The 17,706-nt window shown below is 40.1% G+C and overlaps 1 protein-coding gene across 2 annotated transcripts in view; it reads left to right on the top strand.

Moving 5' to 3' along the window:
* PTCHD4 (patched domain containing 4) overlaps positions 1–16,717 on the top strand; it is a 91,110-nt gene extending 74,393 nt beyond the window's left edge. For both annotated transcript variants that reach the window (XM_075750041.1, XM_075750040.1), the window contains exon 3: positions 14,781–16,717. In XM_075750041.1, coding sequence (XP_075606156.1) covers positions 14,781–16,414 — 1,634 coding nt within the window. In that variant the 3' untranslated portion in view covers positions 16,415–16,717. The remainder of the gene's footprint in view (positions 1–14,780) is intronic.
* The last annotated feature ends 989 nt before the right edge of the window (positions 16,718–17,706 follow it).

Raw genomic sequence — 17,706 nt, 5'->3', positions numbered from 1 at the left:
TTCAGCATCGATGCAATTCTTGTGCATGTGCAGTGGCAGAACAGCATTACCCTTAGGCTAAAGCCTTTACTAGGAAAGGGAACAGGGCCAGGGCTGTGACTGTCTATACGGTATTAAATTGTTTGCATGCTCCCTGGCATGATTTACCCTGTCCGTGGCACCTTCCCAAGTAATTCCCATGTGCAAATTACAGTTTGGATGTGGCCATTCTATTTTGGATGCTAAAGAAGTAAAATACCGTAGCGATGCTCAAACTGCACCAGCTGGCCTCTGTGACAGAAAATTAACCCTAGAAATATTTAATTCATTAGAATGGATGTAGATTAGGAATCTCCAATGACCCCTGTTGGGACCTATGCATAACAAAAGATTCATCAGAGAAAGTACTCCCTCTCCAGTCCTCCTCCAACTCTCTTCCTCATTAAGGTACTAGGAAAGTACATATTTAAACTAAATTAAAAATTGCTCACATCTGAAGTTACAGCTATTCAAAATAATACTGGGAAAAGGATGGGCAGTCAGCTGGCTCACTGCTCCTGGTATTCCTAGTGAAAAGAACCTCCCCCAAACCAGAAATGTTTCTCATATATTGTTTTAAGGCTACAATGAGTTTAGTCAGCATAATAATTAAGTGAAAAAATAATTAATTATACCCCCCTGGGACAGACTGCTAAAGGTCATGTTTCAGATACATTAATGAGCTGCTAAATGCTGCTAACTGGGAAAGGCTTTTTTTAAGTCCCACACAAGTCAGCCCACTCATATTTTTAATGCCAACACTGGGCAAATCAGATGTCTGTGGGAGTTTTGCCATGAAAAGAAAGCTCATCTTGTGCTCTATTTACAACCATTTCGCCAGGTTTTATGAGAAGCAGCTTGAAGATGAGGCCATGCACCACAAAACCAGGAAAGAGATGTTGGTCTAATTCCAGCTCTTCACAGGGTCCTCTGGCCAGTGATTTGGGGGGTGAATCAGCCGCTGGTGGCAGCCCTGCCTCTTGAAAAGGCTGAAAAGCAACGAGGGAAGGAGTCTAGGCCGTGCGGGAAAAGCAGCAGTCGTGTGCTGTGTTCAAAATTGGGAAAGCAACACATTTTAACAGATGCCTATTACTTTGCATGGTTTGTTTCTTCTGAGTTATGGTCTAGCACCCAAGATGTGAATCCCCAAAGTATGACATATGCATATATTGATTGATATCAGGCTTTAACCATATAAATTGCAATAAAAGCCCTGCATTACATGAGAGCAACAAGGCCTGGTCAATGCTGTGTGCTCACTGACGGATCCTGGTGATATTTTAAAACTACATTTCTTTTTTCCTCAAGTTCCCTGCCAAAAATTTGGTGTAATACCGATAACAACCTCACAGAAGTCATGATATTCATCAATGTGTGTAGTGCATGAGGGAATTGATGCATGCACTGCCATATCAACCCATGGTTAAATAATCAATTTGTAATCAATGCTGTGTGCAAATGGTGAGGGTAAATTGGACCTGAGACCATGTAGTGAATGAGTCGTCAAAGACAGGTTTCTAAACGGTATCATTATAAGAGTAAAATTAGTAGTCAAAAACTTAAATGCCAGAATTAAGGGCCAGAAAAGTTGCACAGCTTTAATTCATCCATCACGTGCATACGGATTTGAATGCAGTCAGCCCCTGCATACATAGGAAGATAAAAGCATTCAGACTGATTCAGGCCAAAGGGTCCATTCAGCACCCGATCTCTGATAGTGGCCAGTGGCAAGTGCTTTAAAAGTGAGGATTTCAACAGGTCATGCGTAAAGTCACATGTTCCCCAAACACCCTCCCCAGGCTCCAGCTGCTTTTTGGCTCACTGGCTTCCATGTCCAAATGTGTTGTCTCTGACTTTAACAACAATTTCCATGCAGTTTTCCTCCATGAATGTGTGCAAGTCCTCTTAACGTCCTGAATGCTCCATATCAGTGTTACAGGTTTTTGAACAATTTTGATGTACGTCTAGCTGAGAGTCATGGAGCAGCAGGCGCAGCATCAATATGTTGCAGTTGTAATTTTTCAATAAAGCTGCATAATGAAATGTAAGGAGAAGGGCGTTTATTCCAGTCATTTGGGTAAGTCATTTCTTGTCTCTGCTTCATTTTGCTTTTCACTCTTTGTCTAATGAGAGGAAACTCTTAGGTCCCAGGATGGGCTTTTGCCGATGCAGAGGCATGCTGAGGACCATTATAATCATTTGGCAGCTTGGCTGAATCAATTTCTGCATCCACAGCGTCCCCTGGCACTGCCGTTTTATAAATGGTATATATGTAACCTACACATCCTGGATCTGCAACCTGCGATCCCCAGGGTGAATTTATAGGGGCAAGCTGGGAATATGGGAGAGGGCTGTTGGTCCTCCATAGCGTTACTGTGTGAGCAGCACAGCTTGTGTATCGCAACGTAGGGCAGCAGCCACATCGCTGCATCAGCCGCTCGGCAGCTGCCTGCATCTTGCAGCCGAACGGGAGGATGTTTCCCTGCCTGAGCAGTCCCACCGGTGGGACAACCCGAGCCAGAGCTGAGGTGGTGCAGTGCACCGAATGCCTCCTTCCCAAGCGCCGTCATCTCGGGCTTGGCGAGGGCAGCAGAGCAGCCTACCTCCACATTCTTGTGTAATGCAGAACCTGGGCTTTTTGGGAAGGGAAAGGGAGATTTAATACCTATTTTTCAAATTGCTGAGTCAGTCCTCTGTGTTTCCTTCACTCCCAGCAAACAGAAGCAAAAGGCTAACGTTGCCTCCCGCTCTGCCTTCCCATCCTTTTTCTGAAGTAAACAAATGTCAGCAAATCCTGCACTAACAGTGCTGTTAAAAATATCACCCTGTCAGCAGATGGATTCTTTCCCTTCAGTCTGGAGCTATCTCTTCATTGCAGAAAAAGTGTGTTTTTACATCCATGGAAACCTCAGTGGCCGAGTGAAGAGCAGGTATGATATGCTCTGCACTGTAGTGTCACTGGCTGGAGTAATTTCCAGACAGAAATTAATGGAGAAGGAGTGGATTTGACTTGCATTAACTATCGAGATAAAAGTTAACCCTGCTTTTCTCAGCTCAAACCTGACCCTGGGGTACCAATCCCAAATGAGCTACTTCAGCCAAGATGTAGTACTCACGCCCTTTTGCATATTACAAACCCCATGAACCAAGCTAACCAGAGGACCAGATCTTCAACCACTGTGAAAAGATGGTGCCCCGTTAGGCTTTGAGGATGTGTGAGAAATATCCACAATCAGACAGTCTATACCCCTTTCAAAGGGCAGTAAAGCCCCACGAAGCTTTGCCCAGGAGACTTTCCAGCTGTTTGAGCACGGAGAGGTTGGTTGGTCGGATGATTAATTTTATGGGGAGAGTGAAGGGTGAACTTTTTTGCTTATTACTTGCTACACTCTGGCATCCTGCAGTTCAGAAACTTCAGATTGTGCAGACAAATGCATCTTGTCACTGAAAGGTAAAAGTTTTCCCCTTTCGTAACTGGGTCCCACCACTGAAAAAGTGATGTGCTTCCCTCATGGATAACTCCAGAAACTTGTCCCACTCTCCTCAAACACTCACGCGCTCTCATTTGCTCCAATTTAAAGTGCACCAGTCATGTTTCCGACACGTAGTCTTTCACACCTTTTATTTGCTTTCCAACTATTTAACCAGGTTTTTGCTTTTCTTCGAAGAATCCACACTTGCTCTCTCTCTGCTGGAAAGTAGCAAAAGACCAAAATCATTGTTTATGTAATGATTCAAGTGTAGATTATTTTTTCTGGATGCCAGAATCCACACTCGATCAAAGCATTTTCCTTTCTTAAGACTCACTAGTGCCTTATTCATCTGATTTTCTTTTGGATTTTACTGGATTATCAAATCCAGGTGATAAACAAAGGGTGTTCTGATCAGTGTCACAAATCCATCCTATGCTTTTAGCATAAATGAATATACAATAAATTCATTAATAGCTTGATCTAAATTCAGTCCCTTGTCTTCTGTATGTCACTTAAACTCCTATCAATGAATAGCAATTTCCATATGTGCAGTCCTTGTTTACAATGTTCGTTAAAAGGCTTAGATGAGAAACAGCATTTTAATTCATTGCTAAGCACAGCAGAAAACTAAGCAGGATTCCAACTTTATATACAATTTGCAAGCAGTGTATGTTAGCTCAAACGTAAATCTCACATAATGAGGTGTGCAGCCTGATGATTAATCACATCCATTGAAATGTTCTCCATGTTCAGCTCTGTTTCAGTGCATGGGGTGGGGGGATCTGGGGGGGGGGTGTGCTATTTAATATTTCAGTTTCTTCTAATGAGAAGAAGAGGAGCTTCCAGGCATGAAAAATCTAAAAATTTGACCTTAAAATGAACTGCAGCAAACAAACCTTGAATGCAAAGTGGTGTCACTATGGTTCAGTTAGAAACATGTTTATGTCTGGAGTAGCAGATCTTTGGCTCATCTCCAGTACTCAATCCTGGACTTCTACCCAGGGCTGCTTATGGTGAAGCTCTGGAAAGGCCTTGTCGATACAAAAGATCCAAAATTGGATAAGATTCAAAATCAGAGATGCCAAATTCATGTTAGCATTTATAATTCTTAATTCAAATCAAGATCCAGGTCCCATTATGCTGGCCTCTGTGCAAACTGGGATAACAGTGTTTGCCTTCTCTGCAAAACGAGAAACAGAAACTGATGAAAGATTGAGGATGTGCCAAAGGGATGTGACATGTAAGTAAATGATCACCATGAGATTCAGCCCAGTTCCTGTAGTTGCTTGCTCATGTCTGGGCTTCTTTATGTTGTCTGGGACAACATTTATTTTGAGGTGGATGGGAAAGGGTACAGTGAGGGGGCTGTCAAAGACTGTGGAGATGATTAGGTGAAGAGAGTACATAAAAGAAGGGACACCAATAGAGCGAGAGAACCATCACTTTTCATCTGTGTTTCCAAGAGATTGGTGTTAATGCAATTTACAGGTTGATGTTCCTTAGGATCTTGGAAGGTAAATTAACAGAGGGACTCTGCTATGACTGCTACATCATTACATTTTCTTCTTCTACAGGCATATGTTTCTATATATACTTCATTCTGCAATGGAAAGATTTAAGAAAACACGATGGAGACAGAAGATGTGATTATTCTCACGTAATTTTAGCAGTCTAAAAGTCAGGCTCCTAGGCTGAAAGTCTCAGCTCCCTTTTGAACAGGTGAAAAGAGAGAGGGATTCGTTGGGAGTTGTGCGCATAGGTAACCTCAGGCTAAAGCAGTCAACATCTCCTGCTGTGGTCACTGCAGATCTGCTACCACAGCTATGGCTGTGCCTGAGAAGTTGGAAATATTTTATGGGAGCAGTGTTAGGCTGATACTGAGCTCTTCTGAAATGCCATTGTACAGCAAACACCGGACAGAATCAAATGTTTGCCTCTCTCCTCATTGCTTTTCAGCCTCAAACACTCATGGGGTTGCTAACTGCCAGGCTCCACTGAAATGTCCACGAGGAGACTGACTCTGTCATGTTTTGGTCTCATCAGCAATTCCCAGAATTATTTAAAAGGCTTTCAGAAGTCCTCATGTGAGCAGAAATAAATGCAATCACTTGGAGCACACATGAAGGCATCAGACATTGTCTGTATGTTTAACAGAAGTGCCCCATGATGCACTGTTACTTTTTTAATGGGGTTCACATTGTAATGGGGATACACCAAAACTTGGGAGCTGGAAGCCATTAATGTGTTCAGGCCTGCAAAGTGGCCAAAGGCTAGCAGAAATAATTTTAAGGAAATCTACATATCTATTAAGCATAACTGACTTCATTTATGATATCTGTGATAGCTTTCAGTGCATTTGCTGTTATTTGTCAAAAGTGCTAAAATCTAGCAATACCAAAATTCCTTGTGTAGCGCTGGAGATTTCCCTGAGGTCCTTGTCACTAAAGACGCATAGTTCAACTCTCTGACATTTCATTGCACTTGGTTAAACACTCCTTCTATAAACCCCAGCTCTGTAAATTAGCTGATTTCTTATGATAGGGATCTATTGCTGAAATGAACAATGCTACCCTGCATACTTTTCAAAATGGAAAGGCACAGCAGGGTATAAACCCCTCTGTCAGCATGTCTGCATAAATCTGGTTAGAGAAAAAAATGTGTATGCCATGGCATCACAAGGATGATGTACCTAGAAATTATTTAATTCCTCTGTTTAGATGCTTTTTAATACCACAAAATGCTGTCTGTCAAATGAAATAAAGAATTTAAGCTGAAGGAGGGTCGATTTAGATTAGAGGTTAGAAATTCTTTACTGTTAGAATGGTGAGACACTGGCACAGGTTGCCCAGAGAGGTTGTGGAGGCCCCATCCCTGGCAGTGTTCAAGGCCACATTGGATGGGGCTTTGGGCACCCTGGTCTAGTGGAGGGTGTCCCTGCCCATGGCAGGGGGGTTGGAACTAGATGATCTTTGAGGTCCCTTCCAACCCAAACCATTCTATGATTCTATGAGTCTATGATATGTTCAGTGAAAACAAAAGTTCTGCAGGAGATTAAGTGGCAGATCTTGGCTGTACTCTATATGTTGGTTGCTGTAAGCTCAGTGGCATTCAGAAGAAGTAAATACTGTAATATCCCTATGGCTCAAGGAACCTCCTCCCTTTGGACAATGCTAGTCAGTGGTGCATTGCTTCCACAGTTAGACCCTCTATCCCCAAAGTCTGAACCATCCCAGTCATCTTACTGGTAGGATGAGGTCCTACTTCACTTCTTGTACTGAGGTTCTGGAGAAAAAGTAAACCACTAACCACTGTGAGAGGGATTTAGTCCTTCACCTGCCTCATCAGATGCCCTTAGTTACCCTTGTTACCACTAAACAGCACAATAGCTAAGGGAAAACTAAATAAAGAAATGGTCAACAATCAATCTATGTGAACAATTAAATTGCAGTCATTTTAGAAGTACCTAGAGAGATACAAAATTAAAAGCATTCTTTCCCTACCTATATTTTAGATCAGTTTTTAAAAATATACTCTGTCTTCTCCTTGTCCCTAATCAAGCTGGGAAGCTGTTTACTCAGCCTTGTGGTCAAGGTTCACTTCTTACCCGGATGCATTGTGTTGAGATTTACCTTTATGGAAAACAATATAGATTAAGGTACCTGTCTCCTCGTATATCCTAATGCTACCTAAGGTATCACCAAGCTTCAAATCCTCTTTGCCTTCTGCATTAAGGACCTCAAGGATTTACCAACTCTTCATAAAGAAGTAGTTTAATCATTCTTTCTATTGCTTCTTCCCTTCTGAAATATGGATGGTCCTTGGCAAACGTGACTAATTTGCTTAATTTCTGTGCTTCAGTTTTCTAAATGGAACTGGGGATACTAATATTAGTGATTAAGCAGAAGAACAAATCCATCCTACATTGCACTGTGTTGAGATGCAATGTTCCTCCTCTGTAAAAAAGTGATTGTGTGAACCTAAACTGTCTAAAATGGGGCATATTTTCAAATCAATAGACCTGTATAAGTTCATAATTTCATAAATTTTAAGGCCAGAAGAGTATATTAGATCATAGCCTCACCTTCTGAATACCACAGGCTGTTAAGTTTCACCCAAATATACTTTATAGTCCTAAAACATTTAATTAGGCAGAGAATAGGTCATGTCAATATGTTACTAATGGCCACGGCCCCTGCTATGATGGGACATCAAATAGATAAAACGAGCACAGTTTTTCCAGGAGGCGAACTGGTCTCTCTAGTGCCAAGGAAGAAAAAAGTCTTCATGTGCCCTGTTCATCTATTCCCAGGGAAAAAGAACTGTCATTCCCCCCTCAAGGAGTTATAAGTTATTTTTCTAGACAAAATAATGGAAAGGTCGTTTCCTGTAGACTCACAGCAAAGAATTTTAATGTAAAAATATACTTACTGCCCACCACTGATTTCAAAGAAACTGTCCTTGCATCCTGTATATATGTGGCAGGATTATAGGTGTAGCTGTTAATGAAAACTGAATATACTTGGGTTTCTCAGTGCAGTAATGTTTAGTAAAGCCATGCTGTGGCACTTACTTCTAAGGCTTTTTTCTCTTTTTTCCTTGTGATTAAAAGTGCCATTACAATATCCATGGCAGTTTTGGTTTGAGATATAGCATAGACAACAAGCCACATTGACTGCTATCGCCTAGAGCAGCAAACCTTCCTCTTTGTGCCTTGACCCAAACAAGTACGGAGTCGTGCTGGTCCTCCTTCTTGGAAAGTTTACAAAAGCTGGCAGTACCCAGACCCTCCTTCCAGCAATGCCTAGTGACTTCAGACTGAGGTCTCAGTGGATATTATGTTGAGTGATAAGATGAAATTCCTACCCCAAGAAGCTGATGGGTTGTGGCAGAAGCAACAGGCAAATGCTGAACAGGCACGCTTTTTCTAAGACAACACAGAAGATAGATTGGTTTTCATGCTTATGTCAAATTTAGGTGTGATGGTACAAAAGTAGAGATGTAAGAGACCTCAGGAATCCTCATATAATCCACCTCACAGCACTAAGAGAGGACATATCTAGCACCTCTGTTAACATTTATTAATCTAACCTTATTTTTTTTAGACTTGCAATGGAGGAGGCTTTGTGACCTCCTTAGATAGTATGTTCCAGTGTTTAATGACACTCGCAGGAAGAAAGCTTTGCTTTTTCTGATATCTAGCCTAATTTTGTTTTTTCTGCAAATGAAGCCAATGATTCCTTGTCCTCCTCCCAGTAGAAATGAGAAATATTTGATTGCTGTCCTTTTCATAACTTTTTTCCCATTGAATGTTATTGAGTCCCTGTTGGTATTCTGGTATATAGGGTTGAAAAGGCCAACGCATTCAGTTTTTTGTTGTCTTTTTCATATTTCACAAACAGGATATTGTTTGCTGGTTTTATTCTCCAAGGCGTACAGCTTAATTTTATGGGTTTGTTTTTTGGTTTGGTTTTTTTTTTTTTATGTCCCTGGCCACAGCAAGAGGGTTGGAACTAGATGATCTTCAAAGGTCTCTTCCAACCCAAACAATTCTGAGAGTCTAAGAAAATATCATGCCCCATTTCAAAACAGTGCTCTAGTTTATGCCTCCATAATACTAGAGTAAGCAAAAATATCACCTCAAAAATCTTATATGTTATTACTGTTAATTCAGCTTTTTACATGTTGTAACAGAATATTTTTTACTTTGAAGTTCCCCATATCCTCTAAACAATCTTCTCTCTCATTTCTGCCTCACCTGTTATTCTTTATTATGCATTTTTTTCATGTGATTTCCTAACACAAAGCACCCTGCTTTTATCTTCATTAAATTTCAGCTTACTGACTTCTGATCACTTCTCCAAGTTCAAAGTCTTGCTCTACAGAGGGTTTGAACTCCTCCCCAGTTTAGCTTCATACACAAATTCTGTAAATATCCATGTCGTTAACAGAAAATATCAAAAAGAACAAGGCCAAAGATGGACCTTTGATGCAATCTCACTTACAATGTCCCTGTAAAAATTGACAGATCATTGGAAATAACTCTATATGTGCACATTTTCAATCAGCTGAATACATATTTCCCATGTTTTCCTCTACATCCTTAATTTGCTTGTCAGAATACTAAGTACAATAGTATAAAAAAACTTACCAAGTCCAGTAGAAAGATATTAAAAGCCTTACTGAGGTAGACAGCTTGTCTCCTCCTTCTCCTTTCCATTAAGCTAGTTACTGTTTGAAGCAAGAAATTAGGTTGGCTTGACATTATTTGGTTTTGATGAATCTGTATCAGCTTTTTGTGATCACTTTCCTACCCTCTCAGTGATGGTAAATTGTTTTGCAATTGCTTATTCTATTATCTTTTGAGATAGGAACTAAGCTGATGTACATTAAGTCCTGCAGGTCGTCTTCCTTCTCCTTTTTGAAGACAGATACTATGTTTGTCCTCTCAATTCTTCTTGGACTATCCTATCTACATTTGTTCCTTAAGGTGACTGCTAATATTTTCAGAAATTGCTTTGGCTCAGCTTTTATTTGATTCATTTCTCTATGCTCTTCCAACTTGAATAAATGTAACTGAATCAAGTGGTCTTTAATCTGTTATTTCACTCTTCTTGTTTCTGTTCCTATCCTCTTCAAACTTATTTTAAATATCTGCTCATAATTAACTTTTTGTTTTGAAAATTTAAGCACAAAAAGTATTATATATTTCCACCTTCTTTGCAGCCTCCCTTATTTGCTCTCCTAACCTCACAAGTAATGGACGTAAAATTTCTGTTGTCTCCTTTCTTCTTAAGTAGTCATAGGCTGTTGCTTGTCTGGCAAATAAAAAATTGCTGTACTTCGTTCATGTCATGTTAGTACTAGGGAAACTTGACAGTTTTGACCCAGAGCCAAAGACCCTGTGAACCTTCCTAGAACTGCTCAGTGAACTTAACTCCACTGTCAGTGCTGTCAGTGACATCAGCGATGAAGCTGAAGGAACAGAATTTTACAGAGTGACTGTGTTGTCTGAATCATCAGAAATGTCAGGAAAATATTGGGTTCTATCCAATTCAGAAAAAACTGGATAAGTAACGTTGGTGCGAAAGAGGAAGAGACCTGTTTATCTGGGGAGAACAACAGAGGCTGACTGGAAAACTTGGTATCGGAGTAATGATGTGGGAAAACAAGTCAGGCAAAGATTTCTTCTTGTGGCAGCAAGGGAATTGCTGCACTATGTTCCCCAGTTCCTGTATTTATGTGATAGAGATGAAGTTATCTGTAAAAGTTTGATGAGTGGATATTTTACATTTGTGTAATAATAATCATAAGAAAATTAGTGCCAATTTTCATCCTCAAATATGTTACAAATATCGATATCTTGTTTCCTTAAGATACTACTTGTTCTGTTAGAAAAAAAAAAGAAATCTAAAGTTTAATTACAATATTTTAATTTTCAATATTAACACAAGTTAGTGCATACACTTTAGTGTATACTTTTGGGTAGTCTTTGCATATGTATATGTTTCACAATAAAACCCCTTTCTGTTAGTCATTACGTACCTACACTAAGATTAAATGCACCCAGGTACTCATCACTGAGAATGTGATACACTAAAATTTATGAATTAATAACAATAAAAACATGGTAAAGATGCAGCTGTGAACATAACCTTGCAGGTGGACAGATAAGTGGGATTTTGGAATAGGCAGAGAAAATTCAATATTACTGCAAGTTGTTGATAGAGCTGGTAGAACATTGTTTCACTTAAGGCTTCTTTGGAACATGCCAATCCATCATAACTTAAACTGTTGCTGCAGAAGGCGTTCTTTTGATAAATTTCCAATCTTTTATTTTTTTATTTTGCCAATCACTTTTAGCTCTGATTCCGAACAAGAGCATCCCACAGTTATTTTCTCTGTACATTTGCATCTATAACAGCCTGCAAAAAATGGGTCCATTTCAGTCACATCCGGATGAGGGATAGAGATCTCAGAGACTACTGCAGTGACAACTGATGCCTAGAAAGAGGAAAAAAATCCCAGATTAGTACCTCCTCTCAGGGTGTGGAAGGCAGAAGTCAGCTATTTTATATTTTATTGGTAACAACCAGATGGTAAATTAGCACATGCATCTTGGAGAGCCAGCAAGGGAGTACACACCTAGCCATGGACATGTGGTCAAGGAGAAGTGTCAGAAGGGTGAGAGATGCTGGTACTATTCAGCTGGGAGATCCCAGGAACAAAGGACACATCCATAGAACGGGTTTTATTAAAGACACTTCTCATGAATCAACAGGTTTACATTTTGCTTAGTTCAGCCATAAAGTTATACTGTCTGAGAGTTTGAAACAAACAAAAGTCAGTCCTGCCTTCATTCAGCAAGTAATGAAGCTATAGGCCCCTACTAGCAGGAGGCTGTGGTGGCCAGAAGTATGAGTGCATTTAGAAATGCATTAGACAGATGGATAAAGGTCCCTCAATGCCTCCAAACATGATGTTGCAAATACAGCCTCTGGTTTTGGCAGACCTTTTGGCTGAATGCAAAAATTTCAGAGGCTGAAATGGAAAAGAATTACTGTTTCCAACATCCTTTTCTTGAAAAATCTGTCCCTGCACTTTGTCAGGTCAACTGAGGTAGAAAATCCCTTGGTTCAACCCAATGTTGCTACTATCGTGTTGTTAAAGGGAGAAGAGAGAAGTTAGAGAGGAAAGATGTTCTCAAAGTCTCAGCTAGACCCTAAATTAGTGTTTCCAATGTGATGTCTGTAGACCTTTAGTTTCATTAGTCTTAGATCACAACAGGGTACCTGTGATAGTGGGGGCAAGAGAGGAAACTGAGGTAGAAAACAGCACCTCCGCTCGGTAAAATCACTCTGCCCTCAGTGGAAGAGTCTTGGTGGGATGGGGAGATGGGAGGAATGACAACCAGCAATAGGAGCAGAAATCCTGTGCTACTACTCATCCCTTCAGCCTTCCTCATAAGAAAAGATTCACAGCATCACAGAATGATGATGGAGAAAACAAAAAGAGAGAAAGAAGAGGATTACCTAAAACTGGAAGAGAAGGGACAAGAATGAGGTCAGCAGTTGGCTCAGAAAGAGAGGTGTTAGGGACATAATGGCCATGAGCAAGTTTTAAGTGGTAAAAAGTCATACATTACAGGGACCTTTGTCAGAAATGTCTGGAAAAACATCATCCAATATCAACTGGTAGATAGAGAGGGGATGAGAACAGACATCTGCGGAGATCATTGTGCTCTACTGTCCCCAAAAGAGAGTGAAACACAGATCCTATAGCATTAAATTAAGCCATGCCAGGTCATGGGCACTGAAAGTGGTGACCAGCCAGCCTGGTCTACACCCGGCAGGGTACTTTACACGCTTTCTTTAAGCATAATATAAAACTGCATCCATGTCACTGGATTCTGCAGCTTTACTCATCCCAAGGAGCCAATTCTTTCTGCTTGACAGTCCAAAAGCGACAGTGTGCAAGACAACCGTGCCTCGTGAATTTGAACAGACTCGCCCTAAACTCACCAGGGAATTCAAGGTCCCTCCTGAACCAAGATGCTGATCCTTAAGAGAGCAGCATTTCAACACAGGCTTTTTGCTAACTGCAAGACTTTTGTAATACTGTTTGTTTATCTTTCACTGGGGACACTGATTTGCAGTAAAACAGGTAACATTCACACAACTTGACAGTTTATGCTGTAATTTTCCCTGTCTAGAATGGCTGCCAGGAGTCTGCTTTGGGCAACATAAGCAGCTGTATGAATCCAAACAATTTAAATCAAAAGACAAACTCAACAGACTTTTTGTTCACCATTACACACTTCATTATTTGCAAATCTCCTGTTGTCATATTTCAGATTTTGTTACAAAAAAAAATTACCTTTGTGCATGCTTTGTTGCATGCAATTCTTCTACTGCAGAGTGAAGGCACACAAACAGGAGCAGAAGCATCTGCAATCTGCTTCTACTTCCTCTGCTAAGTAGTGTGTTTCCTTACATAGTCCAGAATTTTGTCGAGGCTTGATCCAAAGTGCAGAGAACTTTCCACTTTCTCATTCAAATCCAAATATGTGTTTTTATTTTTGACGAAAATTTTTATTTGGAAGTCAAATCCTTTTTTGCTGTATTTTTTAATGTTATTTTTTATACTTTCCCCAAAATTGAAATTCTCTAATGGGAAATAAAAGAATATATGTGTGTGTGTGTATTCAACATATAAATTATATGAATACTGATACATAATGAATAACTTTTACTAGCTAAACCTTTTCCAGTAAGCTCAGCTTCAACTTTACCAGTCCGTCCCAACATTTAAAAGCTGTAGACTTCCTGGACTGTGACTGTGATGAGTAAAATGAAAGAAACATGTATTAAGCTTTCATTTATTAAAAAAAAAAATCATACACCTAAAATACTTCTCAAGATGGAATACAAAGTAAGAACCTGTCATGGAGCACTGATCATGTCTGTCTCTTTCCTGAGTGTCCTCTCATGTGAGCTAAGGGAATTCCTACTCCCCAGGAGGAGCTCTGGATAGCTGAGAGAGAAAGAGAAACAGCAGGAGACATAATCATGAAAAAACCCCATACATTTTCTAGACAGTGTGGACCAATGTTTTAGTCAGTACTGTACTCTCCAACATGCCAACTTTCATATAGTGTGGAAATTTGTGTTCTATCACTGAGAAGTTCCAGTTTCACTCAGAACCATCATACAGATTGTTCTGGTTATTTGTACTTAATGGCAGTATATTTTTCCCTTTGTCCAGTATGAAGAACAAGATGCCCCTTTCTTGGTCACACTTACTCATCTCTCAAATAATGTCTTTCATTTATGCTCTCTGGAAGAAAATGCTGTTACTTGCATTTGTAAATATTTCAAACTGAATCCCTTAAACCTTGAAAGATGCAGTAGGATGCCACAAGGAATTTCAAGAATGAATCCCAGACTTGAACTAAACTGAATGTTTACCTTTGTCCGATATAGACGGTCCATTTGGGAACTAATTCAATGTCCATTAAAATCAATGACTGTCTTTTAAAGGGTATTTCATGAATTCATTTCTGAGCATGGAGAGTCTCAGAACATCAGGCTGTTAATTTAAGCATCTGCATATGAATTCTGGTATCTAGCTTTAGACAGACACTTCACAATTTCCCATTTCTTTAAGTGGTGACAAAAATCATGACACAACTTAGCTGACAAAATTTTTTGACTGCTGGAGGATGAAAAACCTGGAGGATTATGGGACCCCCTTTATATATGGACATGTATATACTTTGTTTTCTCATTTCAGGTCATGGAACCAAAGGAGTATTTGAACTTCTTTCAGGATGGCGTCGAACAAGAGAGAATCTGCCATTCAAGGACAGAGTAGCAGATGCCTACTCAGATGTCATGGTCTCCTATACAATGACAAGCTCCTTGTATTTCATAGCTTTCGGCATGGGTGCAAGCCCTTTCACCAACATTGAAGCTGTAAAAGTCTTTTGCCAGAACATGTGTGTCTCCATCCTGTTGAATTACTTCTATATCTTCTCCTTCTTTGGTTCCTGCCTGGTCTTTGCTGGCCAGTTGGAGCAGAACCGTTATCACAGTATCTTTTGCTGTAAAATTCCTTCAGCAGAATACCTGGACCGGAAACCTGTGTGGTTCCAGACCATGATGAATGATGGCCATCAGCATACTTCTCATCATGAGACCAACCCGTACCAGCATCACTTTATCCAGCATTTCCTCCGAGAGCATTACAATGAGTGGATTACCAATATCTATGTCAAGCCATTTGTGGTGATACTGTATCTCATCTATGCCTCTTTCTCCTTTATGGGGTGCTTACAGATTAATGATGGAGCCAACATTATCAACCTTCTTGCCAGTGAGTCTCCAAGCGTCTCCTATGCCCTCATACAGCAAAAGTATTTCAGCAACTACAGCCCAGTGATAGGTTTCTACATTTACGAACCTCTGGAGTACTGGAATGGCACTGTGCAAGAAGACCTAAAAACACTAAGCCAGGGGTTCAATACAGTGTCCTGGATTGAACAGTATTACCAATACCTTCGAGTAGGTAACATCAGTGCAACCAACAAAAGTGACTTTATCAGCATCCTCCAGAGCTCCTTTTTAAAAAAGCCAGAATTCCAGCACTTCAAAAATGACATCATTTTCTCCAAAGCTGGAGATGAGAACAACATAATTGCTTCCCGATTGTACCTGGTGGCCAGGACTAGTGAAAACACACAGAGGGAGGCGGTAGAATTGTTGGAGAAGCTGAGGCCACTCTCTCTTATACAGAGCATCAAGTTCATTGTGTTCAATCCTACCTTTGTTTTCATGGACCACTATGGTTTATCAATAACTATGCCTGTCCTGATTTCTGGTTTTGGCATCCTTCTGGTGTTAATACTGACCTTTTTCCTGGTTATCCATCCTCTGGGAAATTTCTGGTTAATTCTCAGTGTCACCTCGATAGAGCTGGGTGTCCTTGGCTTGATGACCTTATGGAATGTAGACATGGATTGCATTTCTATACTGTGCCTTATCTACACTTTGAATTTTGCCATAGATCACTGTGCACCCCTGCTTTATACATTTGTACTAGCTACTGAGCACACCCGAACTCAGTGTATAAAGAACTCCCTCCAAGAGCATGGGACAGCCATTTTGCAGAACGTTTCTTCTTTTCTTATTGGGTTGGTCCCCCTTCTCTTTGTGCCTTCAAACTTGACCTTCACACTGTTCAAATGCTTGCTGCTTGCCGGCAGTTGCACACTTCTGCACTGTTTTGTTATTTTGCCCGTCTTTCTAACCTTTTTCCCACCTTCCAAAAAGCACCACAAGAAAAAGAAACGGGCCAAAAGGAAGGAACGAGAAGAGATCGAATGCATAGAGATTCAGGAGAATCCTGAACATGTTACAGCAGTCTGAAAGGCTTAGAAAAAATAATAGTATATTCTCTTTTTACAAAAGTGTTGCACAGAGATGCAGGGAAAATAGAGCAAAGATCTCAGCTGCTTGTGCTGGCCAGGTCTGACAAGGCAAAGGAAGATCAAGAAGGGGTATTCATGACACATCAAGGTGCAAACTTTTTTTAACAAAAATAATGAAAGTAAAAATAATCTCAATTGTTTCCTTTGAAACCTCATTCTCCACCAGGGAAAAGTCTGTTGGCCATTAAGTTTTCCTGAATCTCAACCTGTAGCTCTAACGGGAATTGTTTGATCTGTCATATGTGGGACTGAAGCAAAGGTGAAAAAGAGTTACCATTAAGTAAACAGTAGGGAAAAAGGCAGACTTGTTTGATAAAATTGTTCACAGAAAGAAAAAAACAACAACATTTCAAATGAGAAAAGGGAACAAGACCAAGAGAGATTAAAAAAATGCCATGGTATTTTTTCCTTCTTTTCTTGAGAAAGTTTATTACGAAAAAAACCTATGCACTTGGGAAGTAGATGTTTAAAACAATCCAAGCCAAAGTACTTCCCAATTCTAGTATACCATGCATATCTGTAACACCACAATTAGTGTTATTGTGAATATGGATGGCAAAGATATACTGCTAAGGGATAGAGGTACTGTTTATATAGGAAAAGAAACAATCATAGCCATTTGAAAATTTAACATTTATTTTCTTTAAATACGACACATGACCTTTATTCCAAGAGGTCACAGGTGGTAGTTAATACCATACATACGTTTGGGCATTTCTGAATTGTGAAATTCCCCTTGAACTAACAGATATCATGAAACTAACCCAGGCCATTACCACTGCAGCAGTATTTGCAGTTCCTACAGCGTGACACTTTTGAATTCTAATTTTTCAGTGTTGACAGTAAATACTGAATATTAATCAAGCAGGCGCTTTAAACGTAATGATGGATTGCATATCACAGGCATAATGTGATTGTGTAACAGCTGAATCAGCTCTGGAGCACCCGCACGGTATTATCATTATATATTTGGTCCAATGGACGAAGGGATATGTTTGCTGGTCCCTGCACTATGCTGCAGGAAGAGGGATTTTCCCCTTCTTTAAGCAAAATGTCAGTCAAATACTTACCACACACACACACACACACACACACAAAATTACCTTGTTAAGGTCTGCACGGGGCTGAATCAACCGGTAGTTGTAAAAAGATAGATTGATCCCCTGTGGGAAGGGGAGGGGAGAGTGAAATGTCTTTATTATTATTATTCCTAAATATTTGAATGTTGAT

Source organism: Balearica regulorum, chromosome 3 (genome assembly GCF_011004875.1).
Source record: "Balearica regulorum gibbericeps isolate bBalReg1 chromosome 3, bBalReg1.pri, whole genome shotgun sequence".
Lineage (NCBI taxonomy): Eukaryota > Metazoa > Chordata > Aves > Gruiformes > Gruidae > Balearica > Balearica regulorum.
This window is presented reverse-complemented; position numbering and strand designations above follow the sequence as displayed.